Below are 26925 nucleotides of genomic sequence, written 5' to 3' on the forward strand. Positions count from 1 at the left end.
TAGTGCTTGGCTGCCATGTCATCTCTACCTCTCCTCCCCCAGGTGTGGAAGCGTTCTGGAGCCTGGTTCTTCAAGGGCTTCCCCAAACAGGTCCTCCCGCAGCCAATGCCCATAAGGAAGACTAAGGCCCAGCAGCCTGTCCGTGAGCCCGCCACCCCCGAGCAGCCCGCCCCTGAGCCCCCGCACACCGCCCGGGCTCCAGCTCGAGGTAGGACAAAAAAGACAAAACAAATGAAAAGCAAAAACTGCTGCTTTCAGGGCCGAGGACAGCTCTTGGCTAACTGGTCTACCTGGAGAATGTCCGCATACACTTGTGTTTCTACCCACTAGGGGCACAGCCAGCCTCCGGACTTGGGTCTAGGAAAGCCGTTTCACCTTCACAGCTCGCCAGGAAGGTAGCACAGAGAATTCTTCAACAATCTCACGCTTCCAAAAGGCTCTGTTGTCATTTTCGATGGAGTATTTAGAGATACAACAGAGGCAGAAATTGAAATAGGGACAGAGAGAGACTCTCACAACCAAAGTGCACACAGAGCCTCGGGGGCGCTCGGGGTTGCTCGAGGTTCGCCGAGAAGGCCTGTCCTTGCCCCTGACATTTCTTCTATCAGCCGTCAGCAGGTCCGAAACTGGACTAATCATAAGTGAGAGAGGGATAAGAAGGAAATTAGTGAAAGAAAACCACTGCCGCTGTGGATATTATCGTTATTATCCAAGTATTAATTATTTAAATGATTAAAAGGGAGAGGCAACACAGTACAAAGGGGGAAAAAAGGCAGCCACAACAAGAACACATTAATCGCATGAGACCACTAGGACTGACCAGATAAAACCTTTGCAACAATTTCATTTAGCACAAACGGATCCTTTCTGGTCTGAATGAGCATTCTGAGGATGAATTGCAAGCAGTGCTTCCGGCAGGGAGATCTCGAGAATCGAAGCACCTCGCTGTGTCTCCTGTAAGGTGCATTCTTAAGGTGCCCAGTATGGAGCCTGGCACTAAAGGCATCAACAGATACTTTCTTCCTGACGAGGCATGGGCAGTTTCTCCTCCTTGCAGAGGAGTGCCAAGCTCTCAGGATCCTCTGCATCCCTGAGGAGCCCCCCTTTCTACCCACAGAGCATCCCCTTTCCTGGTGAGGCACTGCTCCCTCTAGGCCGAGAGGCTGTGTGGCCTCACTGCCAGGACCTTGAACATGGGACAGAGGAGGGCCTGGCTCCAGATCCCAGCGCTGCCGCATGCAGGCCGCGTGCACTTGGGCTTTCAGAAGTAGGCTTTCACTTGTGAGGACGTGAAACACGGAGTTTTATCTTGCGTTGTTATTTATTAATTATGGTCTTATCTTCCATGTGAACAACGTTTGCCCCATCCTGTGTAAGATGGGGCCAATAACTCATTGGGTTAGTTTGAGGATCAAATGAGACGCTACACGTGAGTGCCTTGCAGAGCGCAGCACTTAGGACATAGTGACTGATAACATGTTAATCACCTGTACGCAGACATATCACATACACATGTAGGCGGTATGGACTAGATAAACTCTGGACAGAACAGATAATGCTGGAAATGCGGTCGATGTGGCCCCCATTCACTTCACTAGAAAGAAGTAGCATCACCAACATTGTGTAGTGACACCTAAAACATCACTAGAGTGACATCCGGTGCTGATGAATGTGTGGGGAGACGGACACTCTCTAAACTGTTGGTAGGACTGTGCCAACACCTGCAGCCTGTTGGAAAGTAACATGGCAGAATTTATTAAAATTTGAAATGTGTATACCATTTGATTCGCCAGTTCCTCTCTGGGAATATACCTCATAGCAATACAAGCACATATATAAGATATATGTAGTTTTGTTTCATCATTATTTATGGCAGCAAAACGCTGGGAAAACCTAACTTCTCATTCATAGAGGAATTACTGGACGGGCTATGGCATGTCCACAGCGTGCTGCGTTAGGTGACATTTAAAATGGGGTGACGTCAATGTCTTTTATAGATTTGGAATTGTGTTTATGATACGTGTTTTCAGTATTCTTTTAACGAACATTCACAGAACACCAAGCGAGCTCCAGGCTCTGTTCTGTGCCCTGGAGAGAGCAGTGTATGGAATAGGCCAAGATCCCCGCCCTCATGCAGCTAAAATTCTGGTGGGCGAACCAGATACCCAGCAAACTGCCAACGCAAATGCAGTCTAATATCTGGTAGTGCTAAGTGCTGGGAATAGACAGGAGGTTGGTGAAGGGGAGGGAGAGTGACAGGAGGTTCCATTGTGGATGGAATGGCCAGAGAAGGGCTGTCTGAGGGTGACCTTTGGGGGGACACGTGGCCGAAGTGATAGAGCGGGCCCCTGGGCTCTTCAGGAGCGTTGTATGCAAAGGACGTAAGGCTGGCACGTGCTTGGTGAGTCCTGGGGAAGAGCAGATGGAGTGTACGCAGCCCGCCTGGAAGAGGAGGGAGCCAGCAATCCCAGCTCGGTCGGTTCCAGCCTGTGCGAGCCCACATGTGTTTGCGAACGCAAAAGAAATACGTACGGTTGCAGACGAAAGCAACGTCAGAGGGGAGGTTGGGAGGGGAGAGTTTTAATTTTAAAAAGTACTTGGGAGAAGTGGATGGGCCCTTTGTGAGCTCAAGTAATGGCCCTCCAGGTGCCATTCAACAAGTCCTCCCTGTCATTTTTCTCCCTCTCCAGGTGACGCTGAAGACAGAAGGGGCCCAGGTCAGAAACCAGGTGGGTTCGGCTGGCTCTGGCTTCTACTTCAGGACAGGGGTCCTTTCACCCCATCCCTCCATTGCCCTTTCTCCATTCAACTCATGCCTTTCCTTCCAGGCCCCGAGCCGGCCTCTGCTCCTGGGCGAGGAAGCCACGGGCCCCCTGTGCGCAGGGCCTCGGAGGCGCGAATGAGCTCGTCCAGCCGGGACTCAGAGAGCTGGGGCCAGGGCCAGGGCCAGGGCCAGGGCGGCGGGGCGGCCGCGGACTCCAGCCGCAGCCCAGCAGGTGAGAGGGAGGGGCATGAGCCTTCCTGGATGAGGAGCCTCAGAAGGATGGGGGAGGACAGTGTTTTATGCACCTCGTCCACTCAGTATTTATCGAGCACCTGCCGTGTGCCGCGTTTGGTTCCAGAGGCTGCTTCTAGCCTTTGGCAGAGGAGGGACAGCGTTCAGACACGATTCTGGTCCTGTCCTTTCTTCCTCTAATGCCACATGTAAAAAAAAAATTTCTTTTTTGTCCTCCACAAAAAACTCAGGGCGAGGAGGGAGGCCCCTTGGCTTTGAGCCAAATAAGGACGCTCCCCTCTCAGACCTGACCAACATCTTTTTCCCGTAGCGAGCAGGCTGTGTCGTGGGGACAGCGGGCGGGTCAGCACGGCCAGGATGTCACTCCGGTCTCTCTGGGCGCCCAGCACCGCTGGCCTCACGCGCGGTGGATGTGCTCAGCCAGAGTGCCCACTGGTGGGAGCCCAGATCCTTGGACTGGGAAGGAAATGCCTGCTGGTGTGGGGAGACTTGAGTGTCAAGCCCCGTGGGAGAACTTGGCCCCTCCCCTCCTTGTGTGGCAAGGTCATGGTTGGACGGTCTGATGTTGGTTCCCACGTTGACCTCTGGCCTTCTTCTGAAGAGTGGGCTCCTGGCTTAGCGCCTCAGTTCCTCCTCTTGGCAGGAGAGCTGGGCAGTAGCACCCAGTGGTCCCAGGCAGACCCTGGAGACCAATGGCCTGAGTTCAAACCCTGGCTCTGCCACAAGACAGCCAAGAGACACTGGATGAGCTCCTTCACCCCTCTGGGCCCCGTGTTCCTCATTTATAAAATGGAGATAATGAAGTGCCTACCTCGGAGGGTGTAGAGATTAAATAAATCTTACATGTGAGGTCCCTGGCACATGGTAAGTGTTAAATAAATATTGACTCATTCTAATCAAGTAGGTAGACTTGTTGTCCCCATGTGGCCCCTGAAGTTCAGAGAGGGTGAGTGACCAGCCCACAGTCACACAGCTTATAAAAGAGAACACTCCAGTGCAAAGCTAGGTCCATGTGAAGAGACAGGTGGGGTTCTTTCAATAACAATAGTAACACCTGCCAGATGTGAAGTATTTACTACAAGCCAGGCACTATTCTGAGCACTTTGCATGTGTTGTATCATTGCATCTTCACGGTATGCTGTGTGGCGGGTTCTATCATCCCCATTTAATGGGGGAGGAGACTGAGGCCCAGAGGGGAGAGGTTATTTGTGCCAGGCCACAGGGCCTGTGCTTTTTAATACCCAGGCAGCAGCTGTGACTTGCCCAGGGGGTCTGAGTATTGGAAGGAGAGGACGCATGAAGAGGCGGAGAGAATCTGAAGGAGGTGTGAGTGTTGGAGGGCTGCGTTCAAATCCAGAAGGTGTTGCCTCGTGCCAGCCGACCAGTCCCAGCTTCTTCCTGCTTATACTGTGTGTGCGTGTGTGCATGCGAGCATGCGTGTAACGTGACAGGCTGTTTCCCCTTCTCTCTCCACAGGTTTGAGACGGGCCAACTCAGTCCAGGCCTCCAGACCTGCCCCAGCCGCAGGGCAGAGCCCGGCGCCACCTCAGCCTGGGCAGCCAGGTACCTGCCGCTCGCCCGGCCAGCCAGGCTGTCACGTCACTCAGCGGTGACCCCAGTTCCTCCCGTCCTTGCCGGCAGAACCCCGGCTTTCTGCAGAGCTGCAGCCACCACCAGATCCTAAGATCTTCTGAGACCCTTAGAATGAGTAATCCCCAGGGCTGGGGAGCTGGGCGGGACAGGAGGGGGCATCTTATCCACCTAAATGCAAGGGGTGACAGCCCCTCATTCCTCCATGTGCCCCAGCTTCAAGGATTGTCACTTCACTGTCACAACCTTTCCTACATGCACGTACCACCTACCCTCTTATTTCCGTAAATGCCTTTCTTCCAATTGACTCCATTTACAAACGTAACTGAGGACTTGCTGCCATATACTCTCTCAAGGAAAATGTAAGGACATCAGGCTTTCATAAAATGACAAATGTTCCCAGAAGGGTGGTGTGAGATTCAGCAAGAAACGATGAACAAAGAGTTTTGGGACGCGGGGCCTTCTCCCTGTGCCTTCTCACCGTCTTCCTTCGGTGCCTGTCTCTCTGTGTCCAAACATCTCCTTTTTATAAGGACACTGTCCTATCAGATTGGGGCCCACCCTAGTGACCTCATTTTACCTTGACCATCTGCAAAGATCCTCTTTTCCACATAAGGTCATGTTCACAGGTACTGGGATTAGGCCTTGAATATCTTTTGGGGAACACAGTTTGACCCATTGCAGAGGGTAACACAATTGACATAGTGAAAAATAAACATTGCAATGAAATTCTCAGCCCTCTGGCCTAAGAAGGTTCCAAGCCTGAGGCCTGTTCTTTTTGGTTCAAAAGGGAAATTCACAAAGTTTAGAGAGATGCTAGAGACCAAGTCACACCCAAATGAGACTTTCTGGAATCAGCATTGAAAGGCAATGGTGACTCCTCACTGAGCTGTTGAATGTTGTTCATGCCCCATCCCTATGGCTGTCCCCCCACCCCCGCACCCCACGCTTTGGGAAATGACGTGAAGACTCCACGCAACCAGTAATGGCCCCACAGCATCAATGGATTCAAAATGTAAACATGCCCATCACCTTGCAAACAGTGCCCACCCATTCGTGTATCCGCCTCATGGCAGCTTGTGAGCCACGAAGCGCTGGCGTTGCTGAGGCCCAGGAGGGAAGCCCTGGGGCTCGGACCTAGGCCTTCCTGGCCCCCAGAATCCCCCACAGGGCCATCCCTGCAGCCCCAGGGGCCGCTGCACATCACCTGCGACCCTGAGGCCTGTGTCCATGCCCAGGAAATGAGAGGGATGAGGGCTGGACACCCAAATGATGCCACCTTCTCTGCTCTGTCTTGCCTCTCTTCTCTGCGCGGGGCCCCCAGGAGGCAGCAGACCCAGCCCTGGGCCAGCCGGACGCTTCCCTGACCAGCGACCAGGCAAGTGCTCGCTTCCTCCCCTGCCTGCCCAGGTGGCCGCCGCCTCCCACCAGTCACACCCTGAGACCCACTTGAGGAGCTCTAAACTGTCCCCTCCCCGATCCCAAAACTCTAGATAATCCATAGTAATCCATTGCCCAGGGAGGAAAGTGAGGACACATTGAATGGTTAAGAGCATGCCCTGCCTGGGTTCCAGTCCCTGCCCCTTCCCGTCCCCGCTGTGTGACCCTGGGCAAGCCACTTAACCTCCCTGAGCCTCTTTCCTTATCTCTAAAGTGGGAATAATAGGAGGCCCTACTGCTCAGAGTTGCTACAAGGATTAAACAAACAAATACATATGAAAACCTCAGCATGTGGCCCAGAATGTGTTAAGGCCATGCTAAGTGAGAGTGACTATTATATATGATACATAGGCCTCATCACGTTAATCATTGTGGCTACAATGTAGTCATTGTTTTGTAAGGTACCAGGAGGATTTTAAGGGTTGCGTTAGATCATTTTTTAAATGATAGTTGCTACCACCTGAGTGCCTTCAGGTGTTGTAGTCCCCACTTTACAGACAAGGACACTGAGGCTCAGAGACATTAGGTAACTTGCCCTGTGTCACACAGCAGAGATGCACACCCAAGCTGTCTGGCTCCAGAGCCTGCACCACTGGTCTGTACCCCGTGCCGTCTGCTTTGCCTGCATCCGAGTAAGCCCCTGGGACTTGCTGTAAAACACTGATCCCAAGGCCCCACTACGCAGCCTGCTGATTCTGGGTGGGGCCCAAGAAACTGCATTTGTGCAAGCTTCCCTCGGTGGCTTTGACAAAGGCAGCATTCTGAGAGCCAGTGGATGGCACAGTGGGGCCCCCCTGTCAACTGGGGCCAGTAATGCTGTGTGGCAGGGCGTGCCAAGCCCCTGCTGTACAGTGGGTGCTCAGCACCTGTGCTGATGCTGTAGCAGTTGTTGCTGCCCTGGCCGTTACCGCACGGCGACTCAGCTGCCTCCTTCCTGCCCTCTCCCCGTCTCCCCACAGAGGTGGCTCCCAGCGACCCCGGCCATCCAGGGGCCACTGCCCCGCCCCGGGAGGAGAGAACTGGAGGAGTCGCCGCCAGGGAGGACAGAGCAGGCCACCCACCGGGCCCCTACTCCCAAGCGTCTGCTGCCGCCCCCCAGCCGGTCGCCACGCCCGCCCGCCAGCCCCCGCCCCCGGAGGAAGACGAGGAAGAAGCCAACAGCTACGATTCGGATGAAGCAAGTAGGTGGCACTTCCGGGAGGGGTGTCTGGGAAGAACTCCTTCAGGGTCACCCTGGGGGATACAGGATGGCTCCGGGGACAGCCCCATGCGCCCCGCCCAGCCCCCCAGCATGCCAGACATAACAAATGCAATAACCAAGTTATGAAAATACAAATTTGTGCTACTGGAGTCACAAAATGACATCAGCTTTCTAAAGTTTTCTAAACAATAGGGGCTGGCCATATATATGGCCATGTATATATATATGTGTGTGTGTGTGTATATTTTTTTGTTGCGGTGAAAGACATGTAACCTCATAGTTGCCATTTAAATCACTGTGGAGAAGGCAGTTCAGCTGCTGTTCAGGTTCCAGCTTGCCGTTCCTCAACAAGTCAAATGTGGGATTGTCGCCGGGCCTGGCATTCCACTCCTGGGCATACCTGTGCCTTTTAATCATTTCCAATGCTCTTTAATATGTGTCTTCTAAAAGTAATTTTTAAACCGTTTAAAAACGTCTGGATGTTTTCTTCTCTCACATCCATCCATTCAGTGATTTATATAGCGCCTGCACGCACGCACGCACGCACGCCTGAGCGTGGCTGGAGCAGCAGAGGAGAGCCGGGGTGGCGTTGGTGTGCAAGGGAGAGGCACAGGCGGGCAAGTGGCCGGACGTGATGCGTGTTGCGGGATTGGGGGACGCTCCCAGAGCTCGTGGTCGGGGGGAGAGACTGGACCTGCTTCAGTGACATGGACCAAGGGCTGTCACCAGCAGCGTGGGTTTGGCCCATTGCGTCACCCCTTCTCGTGGAACGTGGAACGAGGAGCAGGATAGTGCCCCCTCTGCAGGGCTGACGGGGGCGGGAACTGAGGCACCTCCTGGGAGAGTGCATGGTGAGCTGGGAACCGTTACCCTTGCGTGGGCTGAGCACACCTGAGGAACGGGTGCCATGTGAGATGCGCACCAGAGGGGCCAGCAGCCCACGCTTGAGCGCTTGCTTTGTGCCGGGCACTTTTCTCAGTGCGTCCCTCGCATGCGCTCATGTAATCTTCCCGAGGAGCCTGGGGACGGCTGCTCCTCCTGCTCCCGTCCCACAGGCAGGGAGATGGCGGCTCTGAGAGGCTCAGGCTCACATGGCTGTGAGTGGAGGGGCTGGCAGTCCATCTCACTGCTGTGGCAGATCAGAGGCCAGAGCTGGGTGACCCCTCAGCTGTCCCCTCCGTCCCCTTGCCCTCCCATGGGCCATGGGTCATGGGTCTGTGGTCTGAGGGGGAAGGAGTCAGGGTGTCCACGCCGCCTTGTCAACCAGGAGCCGTTTCCGCTCTGCAAGCGCTCCCTGTCTGTACTGCATCCTCGCCCTTCCACCTGGAACAGTGGCCACCGCTTTGGTTTCCATGTGCCTTATGTGTCCCTTCACTGGCCTGTCATAGATGGTCCCTCCCAGCCTGTGTCCGTCCCTGGTATGGGCTGTCCACAGTGGTTCCTAACAAGCCTACCTCCAGATTCACCTCTGTACTCCTCACTCACTCCTCTCTATAATTTACATGTATTTATTAAGCACCTACTAGGTGCCCCAGCTGTTCTAGGCGCTAACGATACCATGACACAAAATGACAGACAAGGTGGCTGATCTGAGGAACTAATGTGCAAGTGGAGAGAAACAGCTGACATACCAGTGAGTTCACTTCAAATAGACACAGCACCGTGAGGAAATAAAGTAGAGTGAGTGACCCCGGGGGCGGCTGCTTTAGGTGGAGTCATCAGGGAGGGCTTCTCTGAGGAGGTGACATCCAAGCTGAGGCATGGAGCATGAGAAGGCGCCAGCCATGTGGGGATCTAGAGGGAGAGCATTCCAGGCATGGGCATCAGCAAATGCTAAGACTCACTTACTCCTTCAGCAGGTGAGTGAGCAGCAACTGTGTCCCTGCGCTGTGCCCAGGGCGGACACAGCCATGAGCAGGACAAGCCAGACCTTTCCCTTCGGAATCTTTCTATCTAGCAGGACAGGAAGTCATTAACTAGGCATGGCACGCACCGTTCCAGGATCACAGTTGGGCCGAGGGTCCACCAGGATGGAATGTCCCGAGCAGGGACGGGGTCTTCCTCTTTCCTGTAGGCTCAATGCCTAGCCCAGACAGGGCACATTATCAGCGCTCAGGAAGTGTTTGTCGAATGACTGAATGTTCTCTTGTTTCCTGCCTCTGCCCCCTCCAGCCACCCTGGGTGCCCTGGAGTTCAGCCTTCTCTACGACCAGGATAACAGCTCCCTGCACTGCACCATCATAAAGGCCAAGGTGGGTGAGAGGGCCCAGCCGGGAGTGCCTACAGGGGTTTCATTTAGCAGCAGCCTCCTCGCAGGAGCAGAGGCTGCCAGGCTGCTAGGGCAGAGCCGAGGCTCTGGAGGGGACTGCAGAGGTGCCGCCCGCCCAGGAGGCCACGGCGGCCCGATTGGACAGCTGGCATGGCCGCAGAACGGCTCCCTCGGCGGGGGTGGCCGTCCAGCAGGAGCAGCAGCCTGAGTCAGCCCATGGGTGCAGACACAAGGACACGAACGTGGGCATCCGAGGGGACAACAAAGACAGCCCCGGGTGGAAGACTGTCCCAAGGAGGGGAGTGCGCTGACCACATCCCAGACCTCGAGGGAAGGTGGTGAGGTCAGTGCAGTTCCCAGCAAGTCCCTGCCCTCATAGACCCAGCCTGAGAAGCGGACAAAAACCATCCCTGTCGCATTTCCTGAGTATTATATACCTTCTGGGGCTTTTTACAAATTATTTTTGTCTCATTTAATCTTTGTAGCAACCTCTGAGGAAGGTTCTGTCATCATTCCCACTTCACAGATGGGGGAAACTGAGGCAGAGAGAGATTCAATGACTTGCCCAGATCACACAGCCAGGAAGTGGTGGAGCTGGGATTTGAACCACTGAGGTCCAGCTCAAAGCCTGAGTTCTTACCCACGAGGTGGCCCTGCCAGCTCTCCCCACTCTGTGGCATCCTCTCCCCAGCTGGTGGTGGTCAACCCTGTTCACACGTACTAGTGCCAGGCCCAGAGCTCCGACTTCACAGGCGAGACGCCCTTTAATTCCTCCAAGAACCTCATGAAGCAGGGGCTGTGATCGGTCCCCTCGAACAGATGAGGAAACTGAGTTCCAAGGGGATCACAGGACAGGACACCTGGGGTTTGAGATTAGTGCTGAGCGGGGGGACAGTGGGAGCCCAGAGGTGGGACACCTGTCCCCGCCTGGGCATGGAGCCGTGGCCAGCGTGCGACCGAACCCCAGGAACCTTGGAGTCGCCCATGTTAACAAGCCCCTCTTAATTCTTACCCCAGACAAACTACCTTCCCCCCAGGGTCTCATTTGACCCTCATCCCAGCCCTGAGAAGGGGACCAGGCAGAGATTGTGGTCCCCATTATCTGGATGGGGAAACTGAGGTCTCAGGAGGGACTGCAGGGGCCAGGGCCAGAACTCAGGCCTCCGTCCCCCACCTCCCCTCCTCTCCTGCCCTTCCGGTTCTGGGATGCCCCTCCCACCCTGTGGTAACAATCCAACCTTGATGGAGCAATCCCCATGCGCCGGGCTGTGCTGAGCACTTCCCAGGTGTAAGCGCGTGTAAGTCTCGCCACTCCATGAAGCAGGTGCTGCTCCCATCCTGTTTGACGGGTGAGGAAAATGAGCCTCAGACAGGCTAAGAAACTTGCCGAAGGCCACACAGCCAGGAAGTGACATGACCAGGTTTTAAACCCTGTCCGCCCGATTCCAGAGCTCTTTCCACTCCATACTGCATTTCCCTCCTCCCTCTTCGGAAGAGGAAGCGCGTTGGGTGGGCCAAGGACGGGGCACACACTGCGGGCTGCGCCCAGGGCCCGGGACAGCTGAGCAGCCAGGCCTCCCGAGGCCCTCACACCACCGCCTGTTCTCTTGCAGGGACTGAAGCCCATGGACTCCAATGGCTTGGCTGATCCCTATGTTAAGCTGCACCTCCTGCCGGGAGCCAGCAAGGTACCATATGGCTGGGCCTCTGGGCAAGCCAGGCGCCCAGGCCCTGGCAGGCACCCAGGGTTCCCAGCTCCGAGCCTAAAATAGCCCTTTCTGCCCCCAAGCCCCCTCCTCCCTGAGTGGCAGAGTCCTTGTAAGGGCGGAGCAGGCAGGAGCTCTGCCCATTTGTCCAACCCAGAAACCTGGAGTCCAGGAGCTTCCGAAGGCCGGGAGGGGGGCGGGGAGCAGATGCCGCAGCGATGCTCTTCCCCTGCTCACACGCCTGCCGTGGCTTCCCAGTGCTGAGCGCGGCCCCTCTGCCCCTCCCATGTTACGCCCCAACCAAGCACTCCTTACCTCTCGATAGAAATGGCTAACTCTCTCCAGGTTTCACGGCTCAGCACGTGAGATAACTAATGTCCCGTCACTGAGACAGGTGCCCCTGCACTCTCTCTCCCCTTGCAGCTCACCTGACCATGGCTTTGCTCTGGGGAGGAATAGCGGGGCTGGATCTCCTCTCACCGGATGGACCCGCTCAGAGCACAGGCTGGGGAGTGTGCCTTCTTGGATTTGACTTTGGGCTTTGGCTTGTTAATCTGACGAGGATGTCCTAAATACTAGGGGGGCCATGCACTTGGTTGCATGATCTTGGGAAAGTGTGCGTTAAAAATCTCTGCAAGCATCAAATGCCCCCTTAAGACAAAAGAGGACACGCACGTGCACGCGCGCGCGCACGCACGCACACACACACACACACACTTTATCTACTCTTCCTTTTTTCGAGAAATAACAGTCCTTCACCTGGCCATGGCTGACTGTGAAGTGTTTGGCTACTACTTCTTCTAACTCTCTAGTGACATTTGCTTCTCTCTAAGGTGCTCTCCTTTGCTCACTCCTAAATCCAAACTTGCTTTGCCAAGGAATCCAGTGAATCATTTACATGTTAGTATGAATTAGATTTGTCACCAGCCCACCTCTTCTGGGTATAGGGTATTTCTAGCCTTCTCTCCTAGAGTAAAATGAAAAAATTTGTCCTCACCCCTAATGAATTTCAGGCATGAAAGATGCTATTTGCAGAAACATGGAACCTTCCCTTTGTTCTTTTACTGCCTAGGAGCAGGTGACTCTTACTTCTGCCTCTGTGACCTATGTAGGAGTTTTTTCCTCAAAAGGAAATGTCCCTGCTTTCTAATCTTGATGGAAAGTTCAGAGAGAGAGCCCAGTGCATGGGTGGGGGGCAGCTCAGCGTCCGTCCCCGTTGATGGCTGTAGTCATCGCCCTAGAGCTTGCCCCGTACTCCCTGCGCCCCAGACACGCCCAAAGGGAGTGTCTTCTAACTCACTCCCCCACCCCCACCCCCACCCCCACCCCCACCCCAAATCAGCCCAGAGGACTGTCTGCAGGGCTGGCTCCTCACAGAGGCGTCTGTCTGTCTGTCTGTCTCTGTCTCTCTGGGCTCCAGTCCAACAAGCTTCGAACAAAAACCCTGCGGAACACCCGGAACCCTGTCTGGAATGAGACTCTCGTCTATCATGGCATCACAGATGAGGACATGCAGAGGAAGACCCTCAGGTACCTGCGCGGCGGGTGGGCAGAGAGAGAGGGGACTGAGACACAGGTGGTCCCTGGCGGTCACTCTTGAAAACCTTTCTGCATACTTTTTTTTCATTCTTTTTTTACTTCTACAAAATAGTGTGTATTTCTGGTAGAAACTTCTAAGGCTACAGATAAGTGAAACTCTTAACAGCTTTGTGTTTGGTATCCAAGTCGTGTGTGTATGGGGGGGCGCACACGTGCGAAAGTTTCTTATAAAATGGAATGTTTTAAAAAACGGGCCATCCTATTAATCAGCCTGTCTTAACAACATGCTGATGCATCTCATCTCTTTCTACAATGTGAATACATGAATACATTCTTCTTGTAAAAACAAACAGAGAAGGCAAACGCCCCTTGAAATGTTAGTTCCCTCGCGCAGCCTGGGTCTGCCACCGCCTCCTGAGCCTCTGCACATGCAGACTCGTGTTAGCAACGTGGTAAGTCTCATCCCGCACACATCTGGAACCTTCCTTTCTTCCTAACAGTATGTCCTGGAGTTACAGCCATGAGAAGACATGTATGTCTACCTAATTGCAATTGCTTCAGAGTTCCCACAGAATGAATTGATTACAAATTTTTTAAAAGTTTCATTGTTAAATATTACAACTATACAGAAAACTGTAGATTATAATACAGCAAACACCCATGAACCCAATACTCAGTTTTTTTAAGTTGACTCTTGAACAACCCAGGCCTGAACTCCAACGGTCCACTTATATGTGCATTTTTTCTATAAATACTATACATGTATTTTCTTTCTTAATCTTAATTAATCTTCTTAATAATATTTTTTTAGCTTATTTTATTGTAAGAATACAATATATAGTACATATAATGAATGGAATATGTGTTAACTGTTTATGGTATTGGTAAGGCTTCTGGTCAGCATTAGGCCATTAGCAGTTAAGTTTTGAGGAAGCCCAAAGTTATACATGGATTTTCGATGGCACAAAGGGTCAGCACCTCTGACCCCCATGTTGTCCAAGGGTCAGCATATACCCATGTACCTACAAAAAGACATAATGTGAATATTCCATTGCAGCTTTATTCCTAATAGCGCAAAACTAGAAATAGCTCAAAGCCAAATGTCCATCAGTAGTGGAATTATTATGGTATATTTACACAATGGAATACTATACAGCAATAAAAACAACAAATTACAATAGACATGGATGAATCTCACATGCATGTTGAGCAAAAGAAGCCATTCAATTCCATTTATATAAAGGTCAAAAACAGGACAACGAACCCACAGGACCAGAGGTCAAAGACAGTGGTTGCCTTTGAAGGAGGTAGCAACAAGGGATCATGAGGGTCTTCTGAGAACTGGAATGTTCTATATCTTGATCCGGGTGGCAGCTACTTGGGTGTGTGCATGTGAACAATTCAGCAGGCTATGCATTTAAGATCTGTGTACATTACTGCTTATAAGTTATACTGCAAAAAAGTCAAAACGAAAACTACTTGGCTGAGTGCTCGATATATAGGAAATTGAAATGTTCCTACGCACGTGGCACCTTCCCGGCCAGCATCCACCACAGCTCTTGGTATGTACTAAGAGCTCAGTGTCTGCTCTGTCTCCTCTCCCCACCCTTTTTGGGGCTCACAGGATCTCTGTCTGTGATGAGGACAAATTTGGCCATAACGAGTTCATCGGCGAGACCAGGTTCTCTCTCAAGAAGCTGAAGCCCAACCAAAGGAAGAACTTCAACATCTGCCTGGAGCGGGTCATCCCGGTGAGTGCCTCTTCCTGAGGGTTCGAGGGCAGAGGGGCATTTTGGGGGTACTGCCTTCCTCAGGGCCTGCAGGGTGCCGGACAGCGGAGACGTGGCAGCTGCTGAGAGGAGGGTGAAGATTTCCGGTCAGAGCATCGGGGCCGTGCCCCGACCCTGCCTCTTACCAACCCCGTGTGAGCATCACTTCTCTGAATGCCAGGGACCTCGTTGGCAAAACTGGGGAGGGCAGAGCAGTGTGGCAGCATGGCCGGCCCGGGTTCAAAGCCCAGCTCTGCGACTCCCCTGCTCCCTGGCCGTGGCCAAGGGTCTGAGCTATTTCGAGCCTCCGCTTTTCTTGTCTGTAAATGGCCATTATAGCAACACTTGTCTCATGGGAATGTTGCATGAAAGACATGATCAGAACACAACCTAGTATATAGTGAGCACCCATAACTTGTTAGCTGTTGTTATTATAGGGATAATACTGCCCTACCCACCTGTCACTCATAAAGTCATAAAGCACCACGCAGGTAAGCATGAGGCAGCATAGCACAGTGCTAGAGCATGGGCTCTGGAGCCAGAGTCCCTGGGTTTGAATCCTGGCTCTGCTACTTGCCCTATAACCCGAGCCAAGTTACTTAACCCCTCTGGGACTTGTGTTCTCTGTAAAACAGGATAATAGAGTGCCAATCTCAGGGTCCTTTAAGGACTCATGCGAATGTACTTACAAAGCATGAGAACTGTTGTTGTTAGATGCAATACTTTTGAGAAAGAATAAGAACCAAACTGAGGGCCTCCCATCAGGCTACACCTCAGAACCAACTGGAGATTTTTAAATCAGAGCTTTAAAAACGAAGATCCTGACTTCATGAGGCAGGGTGGGGCCAACAATCTGTATTTTTAGAGAGAATCCGACCCGCCCTTTTGGACGCGTGGGCCTCCTGGGGCCCGGACCGAGGGGGGCGAGCTGCCCAGGTCACGCTGCCAGCCGGCGGCTGCTCTCGGCGCCAGCCGGCTCTCCCCCACCCAGGTCTCCTGCAGCCGCCGGCGCGCCAGCTCCCCAGGCGGGGGGCCAGCTCCCCATGGGGAAGTCGTGGCAGGTGGGAGGGGGCGCCTCGTAGCAACCTCCCACCAGATGGCTGGCCCAAGGAGGGCATATCCGTGTGCCGCGCACGGGTGTTTACGGCACAGGTGAAGGAACAGAGCGCAACAATGACGATGGCACGGAAGAATTTACACCGACTGCCAGGCTCCAAATAAATCACTGAAGGCAGCCCTGGGAGGGGAGCGTTTCCTCTAGGTCTTTGCCTGGTAACAGCGGGTTCCCTGGGCTTCCTCTTCCTTCCCTCACTCAGTGAGCCCAGTTGGTCCGGACAGTGGCCAGGCCCCCGCCTGAGCCCGCTGCTCCGGGGCCCGCCCGTCCTGCTCGGATGGACGCAGCCAGCCCCAGAGGCACGGAGGTGGCGGGACCAGGACTGGCCTCCGCTCATCGTCATCTTTTGCTCTTTGTCCTTTGTCCTCCCAACACCAACTCTCCCCCCGTCCCACCCATGTCGCCCACCAAGGACAGGGACTGCATAAGTGCTGTCCCGTCCTCCCCTCTGAACCCCAGTCCCCCTCGTCTCCAAAGCAGAGAGGCTGTCTTTAACCAACGGCTGTCTCCCCAGAGCCTTTGGCTCCCCCAAAAGGACCTCAGGAGCCACGGAGGGAGAAGCGCCCAGTGGCCCGACCCCAAGGCCCCTGCGCCACTGCAGCCAGCACAGGCCGAGTCCCATCTGTTGTATGTGTAGGGCGCTCCGCCACTTGTGGCTGTGTGACATTGGGCAAGTGGCTTAACCATTCTGATCTTCAGTGGCCTCATGTGTAAAATGGGGATATTAATACAACCTCCATCATAGGCCACGGTGCCCTAGCGTGGTCTGTCACGCGGTTAGTGTTAAGTAAATTTTAGCTGAAGCGGGGAAAGCTGGAGGGCCGCAGGAGCTCGGAAAGCCTGTCCTCGTGGCTCTGGATCCTAACAGAGGGGTGAGGGGCATCCGGGCCTTCTGCCTTAGGGAGATGAGCTTCATTGACAACATTCTCTTCCCTTTCTGTTTCCTCCAAAGATGAAGCGTGCCGGGACCACCGGGTCCGCCCGAGGCATGGCCCTCTATGAGGAGGAGGTGAGCACCGAGTGGATATCGAAGCCACAGTCCAGGCCTGGCATCTCCCTTTTCTTTCCCTCCCTGGCCCCATCCCTACTCTTGCTCCCCAGCCGCAGTCCTGTTGGGCCACATGAGAGCCACCCTTGCCCAAGGCATTGGGACATGGGACCAGGTGGATAGTCTTCCCACCTGGATCCCAAGGCGGGGGTAACCCCATCGTCTCGCACCGGGGACACCCTTGAATTCCTCGGCCTTGTTGGCAGAAGCCCTGCTGTGGTCCTGCAGGACTAGAGCAAGGCCACCGTCCCCCCGGGGACGTGCCGGAGGCTCTTTGAGCTGTGTGTCTGGCCAAGGCTGGGTTGGGCTGCACGTCTGTGCCTTCAACCCAGGTCTCTGCGCAACTGCATTGGCGAGACTGGCCGTCTCAGGGGAGTCTGAACTCAGAGTCAGGGAGCAGGCTCGGGCCAGGGTCAAGGCCCTGGCCTGGGGCAGAGTCGGGTTGTCGCTGACCAGGATCACACTCAACCTGCCCCCGGAGCCAGGGCTTAGCCCGTGTCTAGGTCCAAGGGAAACCACTGGTCTCCTGTGCCTCAGACTGGACCCCCTGCTGTCACCATTCACGGGTGGAGGGGGTGGGGGCGGCAGGGCGCTGTCCTTGGTGCTGAACGCGCTAGCACGCACCCAGCTCGTCCTCCTTTCCACAGGCCCTTCTCTAATGCTCCCATCCAGGTGCCTGGCGTGCTCCCTCCTACACTCACACGCCCTCTTCTCCTATTGCAGCAGGTGGAGCGCATTGGTGACATAGAGGAACGCGGCAAGATCCTGGTGTCCCTCATGTACAGCACGCAGCAAGGAGGCCTCATCGTGGGCATCATCCGTTGCGTGCACCTAGCCGCCATGGACGCCAACGGCTACTCAGATCCATTTGTCAAGCTGTAAGTCAGTGCCTTGGGACTGTGAGTGGGCCCCTGAGGGGGTCCTAGGTCCTTGTAAAAGGGAACTGGAGGGCTTCCCCAGCATCATTGCACACTGAGGCCCAGAGAGGGAAACGAACCCGCCCACAGCTGCACAGCAAGACGTGACCAGACCTGGCTGGAGTGTGAAGCTGGATTCTCAGCAGTGAGGCTGGTGTGTCGATGGCCCATGTGAGAAGTGTGTGGTTCTGTCCTTTCCTGTGGGAGAGAAACAGTTGGCAGGGTCGCAGCAACCCCCTGTGCAGCCCCTCAGAATCAGCAGCCCGCCCCACAGCCAGAGAAGCAAGCTGGCCCCTTCCACATTCAGTCTGGAAATGCTCAGAAAAAAAACTGTAGCCTTTGGAGGTTATCCCAGCGATCTCACTCGATCAGACGTTGTCGTCTGTGTCAGTCAGGGTCCTCTGAGGAAATGCCGCGATGGGATTAAACTGACAAGGGTTTCCGTAGGGGATGCCTGTGTGCAGGGAGGCAGGGAGAGTTGGGGAAAGTGGAGAGCCTTTCGATGGCCCCGAGTCTGGCCCCGCGTGAGGGAGGGGTGAGCAGAAGCATCCTACACACAACTTCAGCAAGGCCATCCGGGAGTCCTTAGGCCAAAATCGGCCATCAGACAAGCCCACGTCATCTAGGAGCGGGCCTGCCATAGTGTCCCCACCGCATGCAGTCAGCTGGGGGCGTGACTGTGGCACAAACATGGCGTGGATGTCCAAGCACAGCAGCCGGGGCCTCGCTGGGCTATGCTCCCTGTAGTTGGAGGTCCACCGGGCACGTTCTCACAACTGCCTTTGAATCAGACATGGGGTTCAATCCCCACCTCTGGAAGTTGCTAGCTGTGCGACTATAAGAAAGCTACCTAACCTCTCTGAGCCTCAGATTCTTCCTTGGTAAGATGGAGACGATAGTTCCACTTATTTCCAAGAATGGGCGTAAGACCAAATGAGAGAGCATATATAAAGCAATTAGATTTGTGCCCAGTACAGAACTATTTAGTGACTCTCAGCAGAATTCTGCCTTGCCTTGTGGCAGCAAAACATGTGTTTCCATGGATCCGGATGAGAGTTGGATCCAGGCTGCCTGGGTTTGAATCCCAGATCAGTCGCCTTCAGTATGCTCTAGCTGTGTGACCTTGGGCTTGTGTCTTAACATCTCTGGGGCCTCAGTGTTCTCATCTCTACAATGGGAAGAACGGTCCTCTATGTTAGGTCCTAGTTTCCCAGAAGCAGGAACCAAGACGAGATGAGATGGGCAGGGGATTTGTTGGGGAAAATGCCTGTGGAGAGAAATTAAGAGGGAGCCGCAGGAGGGCTGAGGAGGCAGCAGCCTGGGTCCGGGCGTGCTCCCCGAGGAGGCGAGAGGGAGGGGAGGTGCGCGGGCGGGCAGAGCCTTCGACTGCGGCGCAGCTCCCGGGAAGTTCCATCCAGGGTGATGGGGCACCCTTGAGCGCAAAGTCGCCCGTGGAAGCGACCCTGCATCTCTCAGAAACGGGGCCGCCTTGTGTCCCGGGGAAGCCTGGCGAGAACACTGCCCCTCCCCCTGCCGTTGGAGATGTGAGAGGCGCACCTCGGTGGGGTCTGGTATGTAGGAAGTGCTCAGTAAAAGCCTGTCATTTAATGATTTTAAGTAACTACCACCACTATTCTTACTCAAGGCAATGAGTATTTATTAATGTTCTCCCTCCTGTGGGAGACGCTTTGCCTGCCCCCCACCCCCGGCCTCTGATAACAGAAAAGAATGCTTCCCTTAAGCCCTTGGCTAAAACCAGGCCAGTGTGGGCTTTTCCTCAGATTTCCTTTGAATGAGGATTTAGTTAACAGAAGAACACACCTGGCAGGGATGAATTTGATTTCTGGGAGTAACTTGGTTTTATTTTCGCGTATGGTCTGATAGAGAAAGTTAGCTCACAGGCTGCTGTCCTGCACTCCATGAAATCCCAGCCACATGCAAGCTGGTCTTCGTAAATAATTCTCCCCTCCGCCCCTTCTCCCATCTACCAGTCCTTCTGGAGCGAGCGGAGTCGCTGTGTCCCCAGGGAAACACCCGCCCTGCTGACCACTGTCGGAAAGCACGCCGGGGGCCGTGAACTGCTTTCAGATCAGATAAAGATTTCGAAAGTCAGGCTTGCCCTTTATTTTTGCTCAGCCCTCGGTACCTTTCAGTGCCCCATTCGTATCTCCTCTTGCAAATTATCCCCCAGAACAATCTGGTGAGTGAGGAAGAAGGCTGTGCCCTCTCTCCTGACAGGCTTTTCCTGTCGTGCTCTGTAATGTTGAAGTCGCACTCGGGTTCAAAGTTGCAGTTAGTGATAGTTTGAATAAGAGCCCAATGTCACAATTCTTTGGAGGTTTTAACCCATTTTATTTATTTACCCAGAAAATATTAAGCACCTACTATGTGCCAGGCATTGTGCCTACGCCAGGGAAGAGCCTCCCAGGCAAAGGAAGCAGCATGTGCAAAGGCCCTGGGGTAGGAAGGAGAGAGAGGGGGAAGTGGGGTGAAGAGCAGGGCATGAGATTCAGCTGGCCTAGGGTAGGGACCCAACCTCCGAGGCTCTGAAGGCCCCATCAGAGATTGTGAACTTCACCCGCAGAGCAAAGGGAGGCCGTTGCATAGTTTGAGCAAAGGAGTGACGATGACAGTAATCAGATTTGCAGCTTTTTCCTTTTGTCTACACACACATGGCGAATCCCCAGGAGTGGGGCCAACCTCGGGGTGATAGATGGTGAAATGCCAGGCATAGCTACCCAGGGTCTCAGTTTGGCCCATTGAGAGCAAGTCCTGGCTAAGAGCACAGACTCCGGAGGCAACAGCTGGGTCCAGTCCCTGCTGTGTGGCCTGAGGCACCTGTCTAACTCCTCTGGACTCTCCGCTTCCTTGCAGGTAAAGTGGGTGTTTGTAGTTCTGCCGTCTAGGGTTTGCTGAGGGTGAAGGACAGCTCGGTGCCTCGTGCCGCGCCTGGCATCGGCTGCGCTCTCTGGCCACGGTTAGTGCTGATGCACTTCCCGGCTTGTCTGCCAGTTGCCCTCCTAACCCTGGGAGGAGCCTGTGGGGTCCTGTCACCAAGGAGCTGCTCTTATTCATTACACTTCACTCCTGACAGCCTCTCATGTCTCCTCGCAGCTGGCTGAAACCAGACATGGGAAAGAAGGCCAAACACAAGACCCAAATTAAGAAGAAAACCTTGAATCCTGAATTTAATGAGGTAAGGCTGCCCCATTTTTGACGTGCCATGGAATATTTCCTGTGTGTGAGAGAGGAACAAACTATCTACTTGAATGTTGTCAGGCACATAAAAAACAACAAACACCCTTTCTTTCACAGATCAGCTTGGGTTATCTAAAGGACAGTAATGAGTTTCCCATCACTGGAGGGAATCAAGCCCAAAAAAACAAAAACCTATCGATTAGGCAGGAAGCTGAGCTTGAAGAGATATAGAATTAAATCATCTCCAATATTTTCACCAATTCCAACAGCCTGTAATGCTGAAATTTGAGGGAATAAACAGGGACAGTGATGCCCTTTCCTGTCCACCTAGTTGGTGTGCCCTGCCCCTCTCCTCCCCCCCACATCCATCCAGGACGTCAAGCCTCGCTAAAGCCACTGTCTCGATCCCCACTGAATGTGCTCCTGTCTCTGTGTTCACTCCGACTGCCGAGGCCTAGACGCCGGCGTTTCATGCCTGGACCGTGGCAGTGGACCCTGACTCACGTCCCTGCGCTTAGCCCGTCCCCCATGGAAGCGCGAGCTTCTCACGCACACATCTCGATTCGCCACGCTCCTGTCACCGCGGATGTACACGTGGCTTAGCTACAGGGGCGCCTTCCATTGCGTCATTAGGTTACGGCACAGCCACATAACCACGAGGTGAAGCCGTGGCAATGGTGATGCAGAAAAGTATTTGCAAGCCTGCTACGCTGTTCTTTGCCATGTGTTGCATAAAATGGAAAAAGAAAGCCACGATATGGTATATTCATATTATATTTCACGTAGTAGGACATACAAATATTTTATATACTATGATATTCTAATTACTATTCATATTAATTTCTTAAAACACAGGAGACATAAGCACCTTTTCCTCATGTCCTTCTCAGTCCCTTCAACTGCCTTTAATCTCTAAGTGGTGACCACAGGGATAGCCTCCTTTAGAAGCTACCAGAATGGAAGGACTGAGTTCATGGCTAGCTGCCTTCAAGGAAGCTTGACCAGAACCAGCTCTCCTGGTAAAACTCTGCCAGCCTTCCCGACTCCAAACAGAGAGTCTCAGAGAAGACCGTCGCAGGGCCTGAGGGACTCGGATGTACAGAATGTTCGTTGAAAAGGGACCGTCAGGCCTGGTGGAGAGGCGCAGTGGGAAGGCCCCCTTGCACCCACAAAGCCTGGTTCCAGGGCCTCTCGGCTCAGACCCCAGAGGCTCAGGGGACCCTCTGACTCCCATGTCCTGCTCTCTTGCATCCAGGAGTTCTTCTATGACATCAAACACAGTGACCTGGCGAAGAAGTCACTGGACATCTCGGTCTGGGACTATGACATTGGCAAGTCCAACGATTACATCGGTGAGTGCGCCCAGCCCGTAAAGGAAGCCCCGCCCTCTGTCCCCCGCCCCGGGAGAGGAGAGCCTTCCCCCTGGGCTGCCCGGCCCAGAGGGCCTTGCCTTTCTTTTGGCGACCACATCATCCAAACACCGGGCCAGAGTCCAGGGTTCCCTCTGGGGTCCAGTCTGAGAACCTGCCTTCAGGGAAAGGGCGCACGAAGCTGGGAAGATCGGATAGTGGCTGCTTCATTGCTGAGCACGTCACCTCCAGCAGAATAGTTACATCGCGGGAGCGTGGGGTCTGCAGCTCTGCAGAAAATGGGTTGCAAAGAGGTCTCCATCTATTTGCAGGTCAGGGATGAAGGTTCCAGTGCTCCCAGGCCCCCTCCAAGTGATGAGGGACAGCAGTCATGGGGGGTAAGGCAGGATGTGAGCGAAGGTGCAGGGGCAGGGCCGAACAGGCAGCGGAACTCATGGGAAATAGATGGCGCGTTTCTAAGAGCAGCAGGAGATAAGTTTCCATGGGGGGGTAGTGACTTGGAGGAGGTCTTTAAAAAGAGACAACTTGACGCTACACGGGGGAGCCACTGCAGCTTCTTGAGCAGGCAGTCCGCAGGCGGAGGAGGCCAGTAGTAATACCACCACCGTAACAACCTCCCTCCAGAGAGAACAGGTCCCGAGGCGCTGGAGGGGGCATCCCTGCTTGGTGGCAGTTTTCTCCAATTAGACATGTGGGTCTAGAACGAGAGTCCCATGTGTCCCTCTACTCTGACCACCTGTCCCTATCTGCTCTTGTCCATCCAGGAGGCTGCCAGCTGGGGATCTCAGCCAAGGGAGAGCGCTTAAAACACTGGTACGAGTGTCTGAAAAACAAGGATAAGAAGATCGAGCGCTGGCACCAGCTACAGAACGAGAACCACGTGTCGAGCGATTAGGATGGTGCCCCGGTCCCTCACCCCCTGCCCAGGTCACCCCCCGCCCCAGCCTGCCCCAACAGCCCATTGCACTCTGGTCTCTCGTCTCTACGCCTCACAGCCCGTCCCCCGCCACCCTCCCTGAGCCTCTCTTGGGGTCCCCCCTGACCTTGGGGGCCGCCACCAAGGACCTCCGCTTCCCTCTGCCACGCTGCTGCAACGTGGGGTCTGAACACAGCCCCTTTCTGGTCTCCCCAGGACGGAGCAGTGGGGTAGGGATGGGGAGATTTTTACAAGGAGGCTGTTCATTTAACAACCTTCCCATTTGGGTAGTTACAAATGGTTTTCATCATTTAGGACTCTTTTTAGACCTACCCCCCGGCCTCGAACAGAGGCACGCGCACACAACTCGCACTTCCTGTGTCACTTCTGTGTATCCCCTCAGTACTGTGGGGACCTTGTATTTGGGGGCAGACATAGGACATCCAGGCCCCCACCACCTCTGCACATATACACCCCAGTCGCCAGGGAAACGGGCCACCGTGTTTAAACTCCCTGGGGACCAGGAACACACCCTCCCAGCTCCCAAATACTTCAAGAAGTGGACATGCAAAATACACAAAGGGACTTTGGTAACTTCCTCTTCCAGGACGTCACCTGTTTGCTTCCTAGCAAAAAATGACCCCTGTTTTCTACCCCCCTCCAGTCCTGTCCACCACACGAAAGTCTCCCTTTCTACCCTCATCTTTCCCTCCCCCTCACTTCCTCTCTAAAGAGGTTAAATAGCAAAAGCAAAAAATATCCTGACACCGCCTCACCCCCTTGCTTCCTCTCGCCAGCCTGACCAGCAAACTCAGAAGCTGGCAAAACCTGAAATTCCACCTGGACCCTCCTTCTTCAAACCACCCACTTCCCCTGTCGGCACAGCCAGGTGGCCTCGGGCTGAGGGCCGCCACTGCCCCAGGTGCCTGGCCGGTCCTGCAGGCTGTGGGGGCCCCCACAGAGAGGCTTGCTCAGCCCCCGGCCTCCCCAAGTGCACGCAGAAGGTGTCTGGAAACCAGAGCTCTGGGTCCAAGGCGGCCTCGCCAAAGCGCCGCCCAGTGTTCGGTTTCTGCTTCCACTGCTCGCAGTTAAATGAACCTGCAACCCGGGTCCCTGATACTCTGACTCACGCCTTTGACACTCTCACTCAGAGTTTCCTCGGATCTGTCTCTCTCTGCCTCTGCCTCTCCCACCCTCTTCCCCAGCTGGGTCGGAAGAACAGAGGACCGACATCATGGGTCTAGAACTTCAGCAGGTGACAGCCTGATGCTAAAGGCTTTTAGTCCATCCTGAATCATCCAGTCTTTTTCCTAAAAAAATAAAATAAGGAGAAACAGGCGGTGAGGACACACACACATTGGAGGTTGGGCTTGGGCAGCCTTTGGCGCCCTGTGTAAAAGTCTCGTTTTTTCCCAGTCGCCCTGTGAAAAGCACCCACTCTGTCCGCAGCCCACCACCTTCTGCGGATCCGTCAGATGGACTCTCAGATGCTCATTTTCTCCACATACCCCCTTCAGCCTTCCCTTTCCGCATTCTCCACCCCCAGGCCTCTGCGCAATTCCTTCGAAGTCACTGATTCCTTGTCCCCGATAACCATTTTCGAAACAGCAAGTTCTCTGCCTTCCCCAAGATGGCTGGCAGCTTGCCCCCACGCCCCTCCGTCCAGCCCCGGCGCCCCCTCCTTCCCACGGCCTGCCCTTTGGAGAAAGCATGCTGGCTGCGTCGCCCAAGCCTGACGCTGGTCTTGGCGCTGGAATCAGCATGTGGCAAGCTCACAGCGCCCGCGGTCCGGCGCGCGTGCTCTCCGCTGCCCCCACCAAGTAACCACCCCCCTGCCTAGGAAACACACGCCCTCTGGTGCATGCTGAACCGACCGCCACATTTCTTTGTGATGATGTAGCCAAAAATAAAGTAGGAATATCCAGGAACACTGGTGGCCTGCGCTCTTCCTTTCTGGTTTCTGGAAGTTCTTTCTCCCCCACCCCACCAGGATATATGATGCTCCTTGGATAGTATTTCATGAGCATCTACTATGTTCCAGCCACTGGAGATACAGTGGTGAGCAAGGAAGGCCTGGTTTCCACCCTGGGGAGTTTGCTTTCTGGTGGGTTTCGTCTTGGGCAGGTAGGCTCAAGGCGACTTGTCTGACCCCACACCCTCTTAGGAGAGTGCCTTGTGCTGGTGCCCACCCACCAGCCAGGCAGCATCCTCACCTTCTCCCTACTACCGCAGTCTTGGGGGGCAGTCCCAAATGGTTGTGCAATCAGAGAAGGTCAAGAATGGAGGACATGGTAGAATTGATCCAGGGCCAACTTTAATCAGCTCACTCACCTGACACGTGAACCCAAAGCCCAGAGGAGGAAAGGTCTCATCACAGCAACGCCAGGAAGGGCGCTGGATCATTGGCCAACCTTGACACCCTGACTCGTACTAATGAGGACCATCAGTCACCTCCTTTGTATCTAGCACCTCCCATCCTGCAATGAGCCTTCAAGATGGCTCCGTCTCCCTCGAGACTCAACAGGCCACAAGGGAGCTGAGTAAGGAACTAACCCTTCAGTCAGATTCTTAATCTCACTATAATCCATCCCAGAGGTGCTCGGGCAGTTTATCAGGAATGTTGGGTGCTTCCCAGAAGAAGCAGTTAATTCCATCCAACAGAAACTTCTCTTCCAGGCCAAGTTTGAGACAAGTTCCTGTTCTTACCTGCAAAAGGGTGGTTCTCAATGTGAGGCAGAAGTCAGTGATGCAGAATCCGCTGGGGAGGCGTTTTCCTTTCAATCCACCCAGGCTCCACCCACCACCTCTGCTCAGTCAGATTCTGCAATGTCCTGGGGACGTGGTGTCTATGCTTACACCCCCATGGCAGTTGCCCTGAAGTCCTGTCTTTCCTACGATTCAGCTACCTGCCACCGAGTGGAAAGAGGTGCCCATTAAAGCCACACAGGCCTTCCAGGAATGGCAGGCCATGCTTCTTGCCTCTCTCCTCCTGGGCTCATGGCAGACATCACTAATCAATATGGCATCTTTTCCTTGGAGCCTACTAGCAGCCTCTGAATCTTTCTTAACACAGCAATCTAGGCAGCCGCCACCACTCAGTCATGGGCAGTTGAAAAGAAATGGATTGCCACCTCAAAGCATTTGTCTCTTCCCCAGGCATGGGGACATGCCAAAGAAGCAGAGAGAAAGACACAAGGAAAAGTAAATATCAGTTCATCTGACTTGGCTAATTATCTTCCCCCCCCCGCCCCGCCCATTGAAATAAAACAGAGGCAACATGATGCCACAGAAAGCACCGAACCAGAAAAGCACACCAGCCTCTTTCCCCACTCAAGTCCAGCATCCGAGTCGTGACTGGCTGTCGCTTTCCAGCTGTGCAGCCTGACCTCCCTGAGTTTCAGATTCCTCACCTGGAAAATGGGGACAATAATAAATACTTCCAAAGGGTAAGGCCAAGTTCCAAGGTGTGGTCTTCCAACAGGCCTGACTCAAAGTCCCCTGAGAAGTCCGGAACCACCTGTCTTGTGTAAAACACACAAGGATGAGTCATCTGGAACTTCCTATTCCTGTGTCTTTCAAGGGAACAGGAACTTAAAGCCGCCTGCAAAGGCATGAGGGCATAATTCTGGAGGCTTCCAATTATTTCCTCAGTCATTTACAGTTGTCTCACTCTTACCTAATTCTATGCAACGCCTTGTGAAACTTGCCTTTATTGCATCCTACAAGAGTTCAATGTTGGCTTTCTAACAACACGTCTTTTTTGCACTTATGTTGAATCTAATATATGTATTTAGACAAAAGTAGACATTTTATTAGCAAATACAATTCCTTG

The 26925-nt window shown here is 54.0% G+C and overlaps 1 protein-coding gene across 3 annotated transcripts in view; it reads left to right on the forward strand.

Moving 5' to 3' along the window:
* RPH3A (rabphilin 3A) overlaps window positions 1-24982 on the forward strand; it is a 155887-nt gene extending 130905 nt beyond the window's left edge. For all 3 annotated transcript variants that reach the window (XM_054594072.1, XM_054594070.1, XM_054594071.1), the window contains 15 exons: window positions 43-208; window positions 2691-2729; window positions 2829-2996; window positions 4493-4579; window positions 5931-5984; window positions 7006-7227; window positions 9420-9499; window positions 11130-11204; window positions 12643-12752; window positions 14386-14512; window positions 16597-16653; window positions 17416-17570; window positions 20724-20805; window positions 22063-22159; window positions 22942-24982. In XM_054594072.1, coding sequence (XP_054450047.1) covers window positions 43-208; window positions 2691-2729; window positions 2829-2996; window positions 4493-4579; window positions 5931-5984; window positions 7006-7227; window positions 9420-9499; window positions 11130-11204; window positions 12643-12752; window positions 14386-14512; window positions 16597-16653; window positions 17416-17570; window positions 20724-20805; window positions 22063-22159; window positions 22942-23072 — 1650 coding nt within the window. In that variant the 3' untranslated portion in view covers window positions 23073-24982. The remainder of the gene's footprint in view (window positions 1-42; window positions 209-2690; window positions 2730-2828; window positions 2997-4492; window positions 4580-5930; window positions 5985-7005; window positions 7228-9419; window positions 9500-11129; window positions 11205-12642; window positions 12753-14385; window positions 14513-16596; window positions 16654-17415; window positions 17571-20723; window positions 20806-22062; window positions 22160-22941) is intronic.
* Window positions 24983-26925: the final 1943 nt, after the last annotated feature.

The sequence above is a fragment of the Pteronotus mesoamericanus genome, unplaced genomic scaffold, assembly GCF_021234165.1.
Source record: "Pteronotus mesoamericanus isolate MK-2021 breed Mesoamerican mustached bat unplaced genomic scaffold, CSHL_Meso_final scaffold_507, whole genome shotgun sequence".
NCBI lineage: Eukaryota > Metazoa > Chordata > Mammalia > Chiroptera > Mormoopidae > Pteronotus > Pteronotus mesoamericanus.